Here is a 16,501-nt window from a genome sequence, read left to right as displayed (position 1 = left end):
AGTCCCTGCTTTCACTTTAAAACACTTAATATGCTGAGCACCAGTGGGTCATGTCTATAATCCTAGCTACTCAGGAGGCTAAGTTCGGAGGATCATGGTTCTTCAAAGACAGCCTGGACAGGAAAGCCTGTGTGACTCTTATCTCCATTAAAAACTACTCCCAAAAAGCTGGAAGTGGAGCTGTGGCTTAAGTAGTAGAACACTAGCTTTGAACAAAGCCCAGGCCCCAAGTTCAAGGCCTAGTACAACAACTGACACACACAAAAAGACACCTAACATAAGCCAATGACTCTGCCATGCCAGTGGAAGATCTTTCTTGGAGTATTATTTCTTGTTCATTTTTAAGGCACAGACTTTGCCCATTGTGCCCAGCTAATAAATATGAATTAATTGATTACAGCATACCTAGGCAGGAAGCAAGATCCTAACTCATAAATAACCAGCACAGGGGCTGGGACATTGGCCCAGTGGTACAGTGCTTGCCTCACATGCATGAGTCCCTGGGTTGGATTCCTCAGCACCACATAAGCAGAAAAAAGCCGGAAGTGGTGGTGTGGTTCAAGAGGTAGGGCACTAGCCTTGAGCTGAAGAGCTGAGGGCCAGCACCCAGGCCCAGAGTTCAAGACCCATGACCATAAAAACAAAAACAAAAACAAAAAAAAGCACCAAGGGGGCTAGAGGAATGACTCAGCAGTATCAAACACCCTAGCAAACATGAGGCTCTGAGTTCAAATCCCAGTTCAAAACAAAAAGGGAGCCGGGCGCGGGTGGCTCACACCTATAATCCTAGCTGAGGTCTGAGGATCACGGTTCAAAGCCAGCCTGGGCAAGGAAAGTCTGCGAGACTATTATCTCTAATAAACCACTAGAAAACTGGAAGTGGTGCTGTGGCTCAAGTGGTAGAGCACTCGCCTTGAGCTGAAGAGCTGAGGGACAGCGCCCAAGCCGAGTTCAAGCCCCACGACTGACAAAAAAACAAAAAGGGAAAAATCTAGAAAGATACCGATGGAAAAAAACAAACACAAAAGCACAATGCACTAAATACAAAAATGACACCTGTAGGGGCTTGGGAGCATTTTTTTTTTTTTACCATTTTTTAATCTGTAGGTACTTAATTAAATGAAACACATCTTCTGTATCTCAACTGGATATATATGTTTCTTGAAATTTGCGTGCACACTGATGGGGACCTTATGTGCTCATCAAAACTGGTCAGAGTAGAAGAGACTAGATAGTAAAAGGAAAAAGGGAAAAGAAGTGAAACCAGGCTTTCAAAGGCTGGTGCTGCTTCATTTCCACCTCCAGGTGATGAGACACAGCTAATTGAAAACATACATCTCCAGTTCTATTAGAGTACAACACATTGGCTACCCTGATTATAACTGAGATATCCCCTTAAAGCCACAGCTACCACCCTCCCCCAACCAACCCCAAACCATATCACAAAGGCCTACTTTGCTGACATGGGGATGGCTATTTGAGCCACGAACTGGAGGCAAATGATCTTCTTCGAAATTGGGATGTATTTCTGTGTGGTAAGAATGCATTGTATTTTCTTCATTTTTAATGTCCAACATCCAACTCTGAGAAGAATGAAGAAAAAGAAGGTAAATACATAGGTTGAAATAACCTATTGAATAATGAGACAGACTCAAGAAATATCTGTAAATCATAGTTTGCTATGAGTGACTTTTGAGGTGACAATTTGATCATGACAGGTAACACTCCACCTACTTTTTTTTTTAACTGGTGCTAGTCTTGGGGCCTGAACTAAGAGCCTGGGTGCTGTCCCTAGGCCTTTTTATTTTTTGCTCAAGGCTAGCAGTTTACCACTTGAGCTACAGCTCCATTTCTGACTTTTGTTTGTAGTTAATTGGAGATAAGAGTCATGGACTTCTCTGCCAAGGCTGGCATTGAACCATGTTCCTTAGATCTCGGCTTCCTGAGTAGCTAGGATTATTGACATGAGTCACTGATGCCCAGCTCCTACTGTTTCCTTTTAGTTGTGGAAAAATACCTATTACATAAAATTTACCTTCCATGATGGTTCATCTGGGTTGTGGATTGGATTCAATGCCTAAGAATTAGTAAAGCACACTTCTGGTGTGTCTGTGAGGAGCACTCCAGAGCTGGTTAACTAAGGAGGGAATCCTTGCTGAATGTGCATTGAGCCATCCCATAGGATGCAGGCCTGGACGAGCTAACCTCAGAGAAAAGAGGAAACCAGAACTAGAGACATTCTTTCTCCACTTCCGGGCTGCTGTAATATGAGCTGCCACCAGAAATAACTGCAGCTTTTGAATACCTGAGCCAAAATAAATCTTTCCTCCTCTAATTTTTAGTGGGCATTTTGTCACAGTGAGGAAAGACTAATTAATACACTTTCTGTAGCCATTTTTAGTGTACAATTCAGTGTTGGTAAGCATTTTTATGTTGGCTGGGTAAAATAACTCACACCTGTAATCACAGCTGCTTGGGAGCAAAGGATCAAGAGATTCACAGGTTGAGGTCAACCAAGAGACCTCTCAACTAATGAGTCAAGTATGGTGGTGCCTGTAATTCTGGCTACATGGGAGACATAGGTAGGAAGGCAGAGGTTGAGGGCAAGCTCCTGGCAAAAATTCAAGATCCCATTAGAAAAATAACTAAATCAATGAAGGACTGTGAATAATAGTAGAATGCTTGCTTAGCAAGTATGAAGCCTGGGGCTGGGAAGGTGGCTCAGTGGTAGAGTGCTTGCCTTGCATGTCTGAGGCCCTGGGTTCGATTCCTCAGCACCACATAAGCAAAAAGAAAAAAGCCGGAAGTGGCGCTGTGGCTCAAGTGGTAGAGTGCTAGCCTTGAGCTGAAGAGCTGAGGGACAGCGCCCAGGCCCCGAGTTCAGGCCCCACGACTGGACCCCCCCAAAAAAAAACAAAAAAAAAAAAAAAAAAGCAAGTATGAAGCCTGAGTTTAAGCCCCGGTACCATTCACACCCAAAAGATATTCATCATGTTGTTGTCTTATTTTTACTTGTCATGCAATGTCTTATTAACTGTGCCTTTCAGTAAGTTTTCCTGAACTTCCTACCTAGTAAGTGAAAATGCACTTCCTGGGCACACGAGCATAAAACATTTTAGTTATCTGTTCATTGTCAGTCTCTCTCCTCATACTACAAATTCCCTGGGGGCAAGACTTATGTCTTAACATCATCTTTGCAATTCTGTGTCTGGCATACATTAGGTTCTTAATAATGTTTATTAAACTGAATTATCACAGATACCAAAAAATATTGAGTAAGGTCTCTTCCTCCCTTCCTCCTCCCTCCTTTCCTTTCCTTCCTTCCTTTCTTCCTTCTTCCTGCTCTTTCTTTCTCTCCTTTCTTTCCTTCTTTCTTTCTTCCTTTCTCTTTCTTTTTTCTTTTCTTTTCTTCCTATCTCAATATCACCAGGCGCCAGTGGCTCATGCTTATAATCTTAGCTAGTCAGGAGGCTGAGATTTGAGGATCGTGGTTCAAATCCAGCCTGGGCAGGAAAGTCTGTGAGACTCTTATCTCCAATAAACCACTCACAAAACTGCAAGTGGTGCGGTGGCTCAAGTGGTAGAGCACTAGCCTTGAGCTGAAGAGCTGAGGGACAGTGCCCAGGCCCAGAGTTCAAACCACACGACTGACCAAAAAAAAAAAAAAGATGCTCAATATCATTAGTCACTGGAGATAGACAACTTAAAATCACAGTGAATCAAATCCTAGTACAAAAAAATGCCAGGGATAAGTTTGTGCCAGCAACCTAACTCCTTGGGGGACAGAGATTGAGAGGATCATGGTCAGAGGTCCATCCAGGCAGAAAAGTCTGTGAGACTCCATCTCCAATATAACCAGCAAAATCAGGAGTAAAGGTGTGACTCAAGTGGTAGAGCACCAAGCATGCTGGAGTCTCAGTTCAAAACCCAGCTCCACCAGAAAACAAAGCAATGAATACTTTCTAAGTAATCACCTCTCAGTCCTATATTGAGAAACAAGAAGCCCAGGTATCAGATAAATGTTATTCTCTACCTTTAAATCATTGTCAATTGTTTCCCATTCTTCTTTTGTAAAACTGGATGGTGTTGCTGCAGGTTTATCCTTTCTCAAAGCTCTGCTTCCAGGAGCCAAGCCTGTAAGACGCTTCTCACAAAACTCTGTAAGTTCAGGATAATATCCTTCCTCACCAGACCTTAAAAAATGTTTATAATTTCAGAGTTTACCCCTTATATAGAGCACCCTGAAGGAGCCCCAAAGTTCTATAGAGATCTCAAGGGCTACCCAAGGCTGAATGCTGGGCTTCTGGCTCCACTAGCACAATCTCCTTATGTATCTGTTAATCTATGGGGTGACATAATGATGAAAAAATTCCTAAAGAAACCAACTTCCTGGGCTGGGAATGTGACTTTGTGGCAGAGTGCTATGGAGCATGCATGAAGCCCTGGGTTCAATTCCTCAGTACCACATAAACAGAAAAGGCTGGAAGTAGTCCTGTGGCTCACATGGTAGAGTGCTAGCCTTGAGCAAAAAGTAGCTCAGGGATAGTGCCCAGGCCCTTAGTTCAAGCTCCAGGACTGGCAAGAAGAAAAGAAAACAAAGAAAAGAAGAAAGAAAGAAACCGAATTCTACAAGATTTTCCAAATTGAGCCGGGTACTAGAGCTCACGCCTGTAATCCTAGCTACTCAGGAGGCTGAGATATGAGGATTACGATTCAAAGCCAGCCTGGCCAAGAAACTCCTTGAGACTCTTATCTCCAATAAACCACTAGAAAACCAGAAGTGGCATTGTGGCTCAAGTGGTAGAGTGCTTACCTTGAGCTGAAAAGCTGAGGGACAGTGCCCAAGCCCAGAGTTCAAGCCCCATGACCAATCAAAAAAAAAAAAAAAAGATTTTCCAAATTGAATAAGTAGCATGTTCTCTCCTATATAAAAGGTATATATTCATTTTGGACATGAAGCAGTTTTATAAACACATCCTGGAAATTCAGTATTATAGATAGAGAAAAAATATGGGCTTTATTTTCAACAAGGGGTTTCTGTTCAAAGTTCAATTAAAAAGCGGAATTGGAACAAATGGCAGAGAACAATTTAGAAAAATACCCCCAAAATTCTATCACTCAAGAACTAGGATCCCTTTTTGGAGGAGCTAAATAGAGGCATCTGGTTTCTTTATTTTTAAGGAAAATAAATTGTTTCCCATCCCCATGTAAGTTTACTCTCAAAATAAAAATTCAATTTACAAGTTAAATTTTATACAACAATCCTTAGTCAACACAATATAATTTAATTATATAAGTTATTGGAACCAACATTACAATTGTGGTTTTTAAGCTCTTCAACTCCTAAGCTTCTCATTTTTTATCAGTCCTTGGCCAAATATTCATGACAATATTCTGCTGGAAAAAAATTAAAGAGGAAAATAATGACAGGGCTTTTCATCTTCCCATCCCAGAAATGATGAGGTTATAATGCCAACTCTGGGACAAAGGACAGGAGGCTAAATAGAGGTGATGAGGAGAAAAAGGTCTCGATCACCAGGAGAGGGTCAGAGGAAAGAAATACAAGAACTGCTGGGGCCACAGGAATCCTAGTGCTCCTGGAAAGGAAGCCTCATGCTCCACAGTGCATCAGCACTTTGTCCCCCAAATGAAAACAGCTCAAGGAACCCAAAAGAGGTATCTAGTTTGGTACTCTATAGGGCAGTGTTTCTCATTCAAGTGGGTTCCTTCACAGACATAGGCACAGACAGACAGACAGACAGACAGACAGACACACACACACACACACACACACACACATACATATACACACACACACACACACACACACACACATACACAAAAGCAAACCTAACAATCAGTTGGAGTATTAAAAGCACATTTCTGGGCACACCCCAGATTTCCTGAAGCAAAAATCACAGAAAAATGGCCCTCAAATATGCATTTTTAGCCACCAATATTATGCAAATGAATGTATATAATATATACATCTATTATATAGACATATATAGGATCATAAATTACATACTATTAAATATTAAAATCTATTATATATATGTTTGACATTCACCACTATGGGGCTGTACTTTAGGAAAGCCCTAATTTCTTGCCTTCAAGCCTCCCACCATTCAGACTAGCGAGATAACTAACCTTCCTCCCTGACAACTGCTTTAACACCTGTTTCACCTGGTCCTAGAAAACTGAAGGAAGGGCTGGGAATGAGGCGTGGTGGTGGAGTGCTTGCCTACCATGCATGAAGCCCTAGGTTCAGTTCCATACAGAAAAAGCCAGAAGTGACACTGTGGCTCAAGTGGCAGAGTAAAAAAGAAGCTCAGGGACAGTGCCCAGACCCTGAGTTCAAACCCCAGAACTGGCCAAAACAAACAAACAAAAAAATGAATGAAGCAGGAAAAATGTCCTCTTGGGTACTAATTGGTCTAAGTCTAATGCTGAAAGTAAACCTAGTCAGACCCTCCAAGCTAACCATAGAGTCAAAACTACTCTTTTGGAACCCACTATGGGCAAAAAAAAAATCTTAGTATTTGAAAATCTTCTCCAAAAGTTCTATTGTTATTTCAACTTTACGAAGTCAACAACATAATTAAAACAGCCATATTTTAAATGCTTACCTCAGCACACAAAGAATTTTTTCCAAGTGTTTAATGTCTGAACACTTTTCAATATATTTGAAATCCAAGTGTTCAATAGGAATTTTAAATTTTTTTGTTGTTCCAAAGCTCCACAAAGAAGGACAATCTTTGGCAGTCATGGCTGAAATATAGTACAGGAAACAGATATGAAACTCATCTATACAATAATGTTCAATTAGGATAGTGGAGATCATCTGAGTCAAGTGTTTTTTCCAAGGAGGAAGGCTCATTGTGGACTCGACACTCCCAGATAACAAGTTAACATAGGCAGACATTCCTATTCACACAATCTTCGCTTAAGCAAAGCTACAAGAAAATGACAAAGTAGATTCTACTGATCCAACTACTTTTTATCTCTTAATGTTGATTTTGAATGACCTTTGACTTTAAATGCTTATTAACATCCCAATCATCCTTTGTAGTTCAGCTCATGTATCTCTTTCCAAGCTTTTCTTTGTTTTTCCATTTCTTGTGACCACTTGCCCAGTCAGTGAACAATTCCCAGGATAATGTTCTAAAGCAATGTGCTCATACCTCATAAAACACCAACTTCAATTCTTCCTAGATTGAGAGATATTATTTTATTCATCCTCATGATTCCAAGACTAGCTAACATAGTAAGTAGGACTTTGACTTTATACCACTTAAGAAGTATTCGCTGAGTTGCATTAAGAATGAGTCCTTAGACCTTTTTCACTCTGATTACATTGCTATTAATGGTGATAAGAGTAATGGCAAATACTTATGTATTTTATTTTAGTTTTGTCGGTGTGGGGCTTGAGGTTGTAGGGCTTGAACTCAGGGCCTGGGTACTGTCCCTGAGCCTCTTTGTGCTCAAGACTAGCATTCTGCCACTTGAGCCACAGAGCCACTCCCAATTTTTGAATGATTAATTGGAGATAAGAGTCTCATGGGGACTTTCCTGCCTGTGCTGGCTTCACCATGATCCTCATATCTTAGCCTCTAGAGTAACTAGGATTATAGGCATGAGCCACCAGTGTCCGTCCGGCTACTTATGTGTGCTGGGCATCATTCTAAGTACATGTTGTACTTTACATAACTTAATGCACTTAATTCTTTCAAGTATTATGTCAGGTACTGTTTTATGCTAAGAGTAATAATAACAGTTAATATTGATGGAGATAAATTGCCATTCACCATGATTATTTCAATCCTAAAAATCGCTCTCCAGATTGGCATTAATTACTCCTAGGGTTAAAGGTATATAAAGCTCACTGGTAGAGTGTTTGCCTAGTATGCACAACACCCTGGATTCAACTCTAGCAACACTACAAATAGTAACTTCCATTTTATAAAAAAGTAAGCTAACTAGTAAACTGAGGATATAACTCTAAGGCTAACTACAAAGTCCATCTATTTTGTGTGTGTGTGTGTGTGTGTGTGTGTGTGTGTGTGTGTATGTGTGTGTATGTGCGCGCACGTGCACGCGCGCCAGTCCTGGGGCTTGAACTCAAGATCTGGTTGTTGTCCTTGAGTCTTTGTACTCAAAGCTAGTGCTCTACCACTTAAGTCACAGCTCCACTTCCCACCAGAGTCCATCCACTGAACCACCCTTTAGTGTTCTTCAAATTTCAGGTAGCAACTTGTGAATAGCAATTAGCACTGTTTTATAACAAGATAGAATTGAATTTAAACACTACCTGGCATGTACAAGTCTTATAAAGAACTCTTCAATTATTGCCTGTATGAATGGAAATTGTGTGTATAAACACATGGCTACAATGTGAAATGTATTTTATCTTGGGGGCCACTTTTTAAAAACCATCACACTAAAACCTATTCTATGATCATTTTAAAAACAAGAAGCATTAGATCTAATTCACTTAAGTATTTTTTTTTTGGGGGGGGCGGTCAGGTCGTGGGGCCTGAACTCGGCCTGGGCACTGTCCCTCAGCTCTTCAGCTCAAGGCTAGCACTCTACCACTTGAGCCACAGCGCCACTTCTTGCTTTTTTCTTTTTGCTTATGTGGTGCTGAGGAATCGAACCCAGGGCCTCTGGCATGCAAGGCAAGTGCTCTACCACTGAGCCACCTTCCCAGCCCTTAAGTATTTCTTTCAGTATCACTGCCCTCTGAGTGCCTGAGTATATAATCTGTGCAGAGGATACTCTGTCAGCTTTCCCTCCATATTTCTGCTGAGTTTGACAAGGGGTATAGAATAAAAATGACAGTTCTTTGGCTTTGAGATGATATCCAACCAAAAATTTAGATTGTGGTGTTCTCACCATGCCTGCAGGTCCCAGAACAATCAATAGCTCTCAACACAGGATAATTTGAAGAGGGTAAATTACAGGAAAGAGGGGTGAGGTGTAGCTCCATAAGGAAAGTGCTTAAGCACAAGTCCCTTCGATCAAACCTCCAACCACTACCACTACCACCACTGAAAAACTTTACATTTTTTACATTGTGGAAAAAAGAATGAGTCGCCTTGGGAAGACATTTTCCAAAGAACTAGAGAACTTTTGTGGGGCAGAATTGAGCAACTGGCAGTACTAACACAGGTTACTGTAAACTGAAACTTACCTTGCCGTTGTTGAGTTTGATTTGCATAAAGCATAATTCAGAATGTGAAATTAATATATAAATAAAATTAAGATAATCTCTTACCTATTCAAACGATATTCATTCTGAATACTCTTAAATAATTGCTCAGAGAATCCATTTTGCAAACTACTTTTTGTTTTGGGGGGGTCCGGTCGTGGGACCTGAACTCTGGGCCTGGGCGCTGTCCCTCAGCTCTTCAGCTCAAGGCTAGCACTCTACCACTTGAGCCACAGTGCCACTTCCGGCTTTTTTCTTTTTTGCTTATGTGGTGCTGAGGAATCGAACCCAGGGCCTCATGCATGCAAGGCAAGCGCTCTACCACTGAGCCACCTTCCCAGCCCCAACGAACTACTTTTTTATTTTGTATACATTTAGATTTACTAAATGTTAATTAGCAAGTTCCAAGAAGTTAGACTTCTTTTGCTCTCTTAAGGACTCTTCCATAATTCTTTGCAAAGTCTTTGTCTCTGATTAGGAAAATGTTTAGTCTTCACTGTATTTTTCTCCATCATCCTGACCCACATCCACTTTCGATATCTCCTAATCAGCTTATCAGTAATACTTTCAGTGGAAGCTACCATGGACCTGAAAACAACGTGAAAAACAGGGGCTTCTCGCGTCGTGGCACCTTCTTCCACAGCATCCACAGGGCCGAGCGCCCTCTGCAGCCGGAAAGGAAATGGCATCCTCCAGCATGGCAACGGTTACTATGTACAGCACGACCCGAGAGGACCGCTCCGCTAGGGACTGGCTCAGAAGCTCTACAAGCCAGTTTGCCGCAACTGCCACTCTTCAGACACAGGATTTGGCCAGCAGGGCTGGTGCCTCTGGCTGACCCCGCCCCAACTTCCAGCAGTCCCGGGCCATGCATTTTCTCTCCACCAACACCACCCGTGTGTTTCCCCAGATCACCAGGAAAGATGTTCATCCCTTAGCATGCCCCTTCTCATTCCAATGCTTCTCCGCCTCTGCCGTTCGCCCCTTCTCCCACAGGGATGGTAATGAAGGCACGCTGCCTCAGGCGGGCAGGTACACATCAGCACTTACCTGGTGCTCGGATCCCCACCAGGAGGAGGGCTCAGTGTGTGGGCAGGCAGAAGGGCGAGTCACCCCAGCCCATGAGGGCGGAGACTAGACACTCTGCAGCGTGATTGGCTAACCTCCACCTGCCAAACCGATGATTGGCCCCATCTTCCCTGCCCTCACGCGGACAAAAGGACCAGATGATTAGAATTGAAGGGTGTAGATTCTTTCCCTACCTTTGAGTTTTAAAGTAGATTAAAAGATTGTTGTTTCCTCCTCCTCCCTCCTCCCTCCTCTCTCCTACTATCTGAGGCTTGAACTCAGGGGCTGAGTTTTTGTACTCAAAGCTACTTCTCTACCACTTTGAACCACAGCACCACTTCCGGCTTTCTGGTAGTTAACTGGAGATGAGAGTCTCAGACTTTCCTGCCCTAGACTGGCTTTGAACCATGATTCTCAGCTCTCAGCCTCTTGAGTAGCTATGATTACAGGCGTGAGCCTTCGCCCCTTCCTCTTCAAATAAATGAAACAAGTTTCCCTCTTCTTTTATATCCATCCCACATTTTCTAGATGCTGGTTATGATCCAAATACTCCACTGTGTTGGAGATACAAAAGTGAATGAGATAAACCTAAGTGAGATAAGACACTGTAGCTCATTTATGAACACATTAATTTTAGATCAGTTTCATACTCCATTTCTTAAATGGAGAATGAGCAAAGCAAGCTTTGAGCAAGTTTATATGTAATACTACTTTTACATGGTTAAGAGTCCAGCAAATTCTTTCTCTTCTCTTTTTGCGCTTATAGCTCTACAATCTGTTTGCAGGAACTGCTGGTGACAAAAATTCTAATGCTCAATTTACAGTACTATCTCCACTGCCAGTGCTAAAAAACACTGAACTTGAATGTTCACATACATAAGACTCAAACTTTAGGCTAACTAAATTCCATGTTATGGGGAAACAGTTGTCACATCTCACTCCAGCTAGCAAACTCCTTCCAACATTATGCCCTAAATTGCAAACATTTAGCCATTGTAACTTTTCATTGTATCTCCAGTAAAGAAACCTTTTAACTATGGGGAATGATAGTAATTCCACATGCCTTCTAATTTTATTTTTACTCAGTTTTCTTCTGGTTATAATAGTGTATACATTTATATTGAACTAATAGGATAAAATAACTTGAAGGAAATATTGTAGGGAAGTGAATTTTAATTTACCACTAGATAAAATACTGCACCAAAAATGAACACCCTCATATATATAATTATATTACAAATGTATATATATGTAAGCATATATATAATATGTAAATACTTCCCATGCTCTTTCACAGCTGCTACTGTCCTGGCCCAGCCATTGGTTCAGATGACCCCCAAGTGTTTTCTCTGCTACCATCTGTCCATTTACATACAGTTCTCAAACAGCCTGAATGACTTTTTTTTTTGTCGGATGTGGGGCTTGAACTCTGGGCCTGGGCTGTGTCCCTCAGCTCTTCAGCTCAAGGCTAGAGCTCTAGCAATTGAGCCACAGTACCACTTCCGGTTTTCTGAGTGATTAATTGGAGCTAAGACTCAGACTTTCCTGCCTGGGCTGATTTTGAACTGCGATCCTCAGATCCCAGCCTCCTGAGTAGCTAGGATTACAGGCGTGAGCCACCATACCTGGCTCAGCCTGAATAACTTTTTAAGTCTTTAAATCTTGTTACTCTCCTGCTTACTGTCCAATCATCCTACAAGTGAGCTAGCCACTTTCAACTACCTCACCATTCATAAGCTTCATTCTGAAATGAAATTAAGTTCACATGCTACCCGGTTCCCCTATTACTAGCTCCTTCTCATCAGTCAACAATGATCGAGTATCCACTCCACTTTAACTTATTTGGTACACAGAAATTATTTCAGAAGAGAGGATGTATGTATACCTGTATATGCCACACATCAACTTGTTTTAACACCTCGGTCATTTTAATACCTTCTCAGTCCTCTATACTATCAGTTCTGGTTTCCTTTATTTTTCTATCAGTTTACACTAATAGCAACTACAATGGTATACTTTGTACCAAATAATGCTAGAGAGTTGACAAACAGTTGTAGACACAAACTTTGGAAGTTTCTAGAAAACTGAGTTTTAAACAAGACTTTGATGAAAAGTTTGGCTTGAAGACATAATTTTAATTGTCATTGTGAGTCAGAACACACAAGTCATATAATTGAACAAATTCTTTATACAAAGAAAGTATTGATATCTAAATACAATCTTGTTTTTAACATGAAATAAAATCATATGTACAGTTTCATACTCATAAGGAAAGTATACTAACTTAAGTTATACAACAATAAGAATTATTAATGGAGCAAAGTCAAGTAAAATGAAGATACTGCTGTATTTCCATAATTCACCGAGCATCAAATACCACCACTATTAAATTGAGTTAAGGACAAAAAAAGCACTTAAAATTATATAAAATTTATGTTTTCTGAGTCACTTTCTAATAAGTCATTCTGTTAATACAAAATGAACAAAAAAATGGAACTCACTATGACAATTGGAGATTATCTAAAAAATACACAACTTTAATTTTTACTACAATCTCGTCTGTGACACAAAAGATCAATGCTCAAGACACAGTTGAAAAGGGTTGGGAGGGATGGGGGAGAATGATGAAAGGAGAGACATCAACCAAGAAGCATTGTATTTATAAACTCATTTGTTGAGTAGTAACTCCTTTGTAAAAAAAATATTGAAGTCACATTAAAGATGATAATTTGTTGAGTTTTAAGAATTTGTTAGTTACAATGTAACAATATATTCTTGGTGTTTGCTACATTTTCCATTAGGTAGTGTATATAATATTTGTATTTCTCCTATAATTTAGTCTTTCATGAGCAGAAGGTAAGAAAATCAAGCACAGGGGCTGGGAATGTGGCTTAGTGGTAGAATACTTGCCTAGCATACGTGAAGCTCTGGGTTCAATTCCTCAGCATCACATAAACAGAAAAAGCTGGAAATGGTTCAAATGGTAAGAGTGCTAGCCTTGAACAAAAGAAACTCAGAGACAGTGACCAGGCCCTGAGTTCAGCCCAGAACTGGCCAAAAAACAAACAAGAAGTACATCCATAAATACAGATTCTCTGAAAGTGTTTTTTTTTTTTTTTTTTTTTTTGCCAGCCCTGGGGTTTGAACTCAGTGCCTGAGCGGTGTCCCTAACCTTCATTTTGCTCAAGGCTAGCATTCTACCACTAGAGGCACAGCTCCACCTTTGGATTTTTGTTTTAGTAGTGTTCATTGTTGATAAGTTTCATGGATATTCCTGCCCATTCTGGCTTTGAACCCTGATCTTCAGATCTCAACCTTCTGAGTAGCTAGGATTGCAGATGTGAGCCACCAGTGCTCACCTGAAAAATATAAATCCCAAATCAACAAATGTTTAAATTACGGCAAGACAACACACTGGTACATGAAAACACTGATTATATTTCTTCTTTCAAAGGCAGGTAAAATTAATCAGCAAAAAAAACTCCAACTGGAAGCACGGCTTAAATGGGAGAGCACCAACTGTGAACAAATGAGCCTACCAAGAGCACAAGGCCCTGAGTTTAAGCCCCAGTACTGACATTAAACAAAACTGTAATCCAGGGCTGTGGTCAGGGCCCAGGTGGAAGAATGCCTGTCTACTTCCAGGCCTTGGGTTCAAACCCCAGTATTGGCAAAAAAAAAATTTTTTTTAATCCAAGTCATTATTTTTTCAGGACTTAAGTTTGTACCAACCCAAATGTTATGCTTCATTTCCCCCTCATATTTAGAAAGTATAGTAAAAGGATACATCTTTTAGTCCTTTTCTTGTACATTATTCTGTATCCACATTCTCTGCATCTGATTGGATCTCTGGATTTTATTTCACTTTCTGTGTGACACTCTAGAAAAGAAAACACATTTTTTTCAATGCCTAAAAGGAAAATTACTTTAGCCGTATTAATTCAAGGTAACCCAAAGCACTAAAATGTACTCCATCTCTAGGATATTCTAGTATTAAATGTAAACAGTACAGAACAAAAATTGTGAGCAGTGTACTTTTTCAAGATCAAAGAAAAGTGAAGTTTAAACGAGCTTTTTTTTAAAGAATGCTAAAGTAATTCTGTCTCATAAATTGGCAGATCAGTGCTAATTGAAGGAACTTAGACGCAATGATTTCCAAAAGCTTAAGTAAAACGCTCTGGCTTTACGGGCTACTCTTACCTCCGCAGATGTAGATCATGGGCTGCTGCTTCGGGGGCTGAACGTCCTTCTGGGTGTCCATTGCGAGGCCCTGAAATCACACTCAAATACTCAGTATTTCAAAGCGGCTTTCTCACAAAACCAGAGACAATCTTAACCCCAAGTCTTTCCTAGTTTTGACCAAAATATCCGGCTAAAATCTCAAGTGTCAACGCCCCCACGTACGCAGTGCAAGGAGAAGAACTTCAGGCCGCCAAGCGCCGAGACCCTTGAAGTTCGCCGATCCCCAGCCCGGTCGCGGCGTGGCAACCGTGGCTAAGGACTTCCGGTGCGGACGTATGACGCACAACCCATATCCCCGCCCCTTCCGCCTGGTGTTTCCTCTCCTCCCGTACTCCCGCCCCCAACTCCGTACTATGCAAAGGGATAGATCCGGTTCCTGTAATCCTAGTCCAGAGGCTGAGCTTTGAGGATCGCGGTTCGTAGCCAGCCCGGGCAGGGAAGTCCGCGGGACCCTTATCTGCAATAAACCACAAAAAAGGGCCGGAACTGGAGCTGTGGCTCAAAAGGTAGAACACTAGCCTTGAAGTTAAACAAAAACAAACTCAGAGGCAGAATGCAGGCTCTTAGTTCAAGCCCAAGAATCAGCACACACACAAAAAAAAGTGAAAATGAGAGTTAGAATGAGAGGAGAGAAAGCGGGGGTGGGGGGTTGGGGAGGATGAATGAATGAATGAATAACACTTGTGGAAGATCCAAGAATGAGAACTGAAGCAGAGGTGACCAGTGGAAACCTGAACTAACAGCTGCTTAGACTGCATTGAACAAGCCACATAGAAAACACCTTATACTTTATGCATGTCCAATTATTTGATGCCTGTACTGGGGTAGTGCAGCAACTGCCTCCTGTCCCCTGGCTTCAGTTTTTTTTCTTTGTAGCCTTTTCTCCCCAGGCTCTTGTCATCTTTCTCTTCCACACCTTTTATTCATCTTAAAACAAAGGCAGCCTCACCCATTATTCCTACCCACTTCAGGGACTTGGGTAGCTCTCCCTTTCCTCCTGTCCTCCCTTTGTTCCTTGTATTCAGCCTTAAAAGAACAAAATGACCTGTTCCTTACAGATAGACTCTTCCAAAGATCAAAATTTCAAGGTGGGTCAGAACATTCTACATTGCCTTCTTTCACAACAGACACTTTACTCACACTAGAATGAGGGTAGAAAAAAAATGTATTCAAATAAAAATTCATTTTCTTTTTTATTAGTTTATATGAGTTACACAGGTGATAAGTTTTTATAAGTATTATAAATTTAAATCAAAGATGCAGGATTGATTTCTCTTGACAGGTATTGTACCTTACTAAGCAGCTTTAGTTTCCAGTTCCCCATCTGCCCCTGTAGTATTCTGAGCTTCACCTTTCATTTCCAGGAGTTCAAACTGAAGTCGACTCTCCACAGACTAGCTTGAAAGATTTAACTTAATCTTTTCAGTCTTCCTAAAAACCAATTAAAAAAAATTTCCAAGACTGTGGGTGTAGCTCCAGTAGTAGAACTGGCCTAGGGGGCAATTAATATAAAAAGAATTATCCAGAGAAACAGTAGTTTCTTGTTTCTTCCACCATACACAAAATAACACACATATTTTGTCTATTAGTCCTGTTACAAAGTACCTTTTCTCTCAAAGAAAATCGAGTAATTCAAGAGGCACAATAGGTTTATCTACAAGAAATGTCTTAGATTAAAAAATCATAGTGGCACTGTGGCTCAAGTGGTAGAGCGCTTGCCTTGAGCTGAAGAGTGTAAGGACCAGTGTCTAGAACCAGAGTTCAAGCCCCACAACCAGAAAAAAAAAATCCTTGTAGCCTGAGCTTTAGTGGCTCAAATCTGTAACCCAAGCTAATCAGGAGGCTGGGACTTGGAGGATTTCATTTTGAGCCAGCCCTGTCAGAAAGGTCCACAAAACTACATATCCAATTAATCAGCAAAATGCTGCACTAGAGGTGTGGCTCAAGGGATAGAGCACCAGCTATGAGTAAGAAAGTTAT

At 41.0% G+C, this 16,501-nt stretch overlaps 2 protein-coding genes across 3 annotated transcripts in view; both read right to left on the bottom strand.

Annotated features, from left to right (window-relative positions):
- Positions 1-10,277, bottom strand: part of Spag1 (sperm associated antigen 1) — a 62,051-nt gene extending 51,774 nt beyond the window's left edge. The window contains exons 1-4 of one of the 2 annotated variants that reach the window (XM_069991144.1): positions 10,262-10,277; positions 6,630-6,771; positions 4,034-4,193; positions 1,455-1,583 (exon numbers count right to left, since the gene is read on the bottom strand). In XM_069991144.1, coding sequence (XP_069847245.1) covers positions 1,455-1,583; positions 4,034-4,193; positions 6,630-6,769 — 429 coding nt within the window. In that variant the 5' untranslated portion in view covers positions 6,770-6,771; positions 10,262-10,277. Of the gene's footprint in view, positions 1-1,454; positions 1,584-4,033; positions 4,194-6,629; positions 6,772-10,261 lie in introns of those variants that run through there. The other variant, XM_069991145.1, reaches the window with a different exon arrangement.
- Positions 10,278-12,402: 2,125 nt separating this feature from the next.
- On the bottom strand, positions 12,403-15,950 carry Polr2k (RNA polymerase II, I and III subunit K). The gene is made up of 5 exons (XM_069991143.1): positions 15,813-15,950; positions 14,874-14,978; positions 14,480-14,549; positions 14,067-14,159; positions 12,403-12,661 (listed from the first exon to the last, which is right to left on the bottom strand). Exons 1-5 carry the CDS (start codon positions 15,843-15,845, stop codon positions 12,639-12,641), a joined length of 324 nt encoding a protein of 107 aa, XP_069847244.1. The 5' UTR covers positions 15,846-15,950; the 3' UTR covers positions 12,403-12,638.
- Between the last annotated feature and the right edge of the window lie 551 nt (positions 15,951-16,501).

Source organism: Dipodomys merriami, unplaced genomic scaffold, assembly GCF_024711535.1.
Source record: "Dipodomys merriami isolate MVZ:Mamm:240054 unplaced genomic scaffold, mDipMer1.0.p SCAF_4, whole genome shotgun sequence".
NCBI classification, from domain to species: domain Eukaryota; kingdom Metazoa; phylum Chordata; class Mammalia; order Rodentia; family Heteromyidae; genus Dipodomys; species Dipodomys merriami.
This window is presented reverse-complemented; position numbering and strand designations above follow the sequence as displayed.

Excerpts from the sequence above, each read along its gene's own strand:
- Polr2k (XM_069991143.1), bottom strand. The coding sequence starts at position 15,845 with ATGGGGAACTGGAAACTAAAGCTGCTTAGTAAG. Across the intron at positions 14,979-15,812 it reads AACTAAAGCTGCTTAGTAAG|ATAAGGGTCCCGCGGACTTC; the intron begins GTACAATACCTG and ends GGTTTATTGCAG. Across the intron at positions 14,550-14,873 it reads CGGATCTATCCCTTTGCATA|GGCCTCGCAATGGACACCCA; the intron begins GTACGGAGTTGG and ends GTGTGATTTCAG.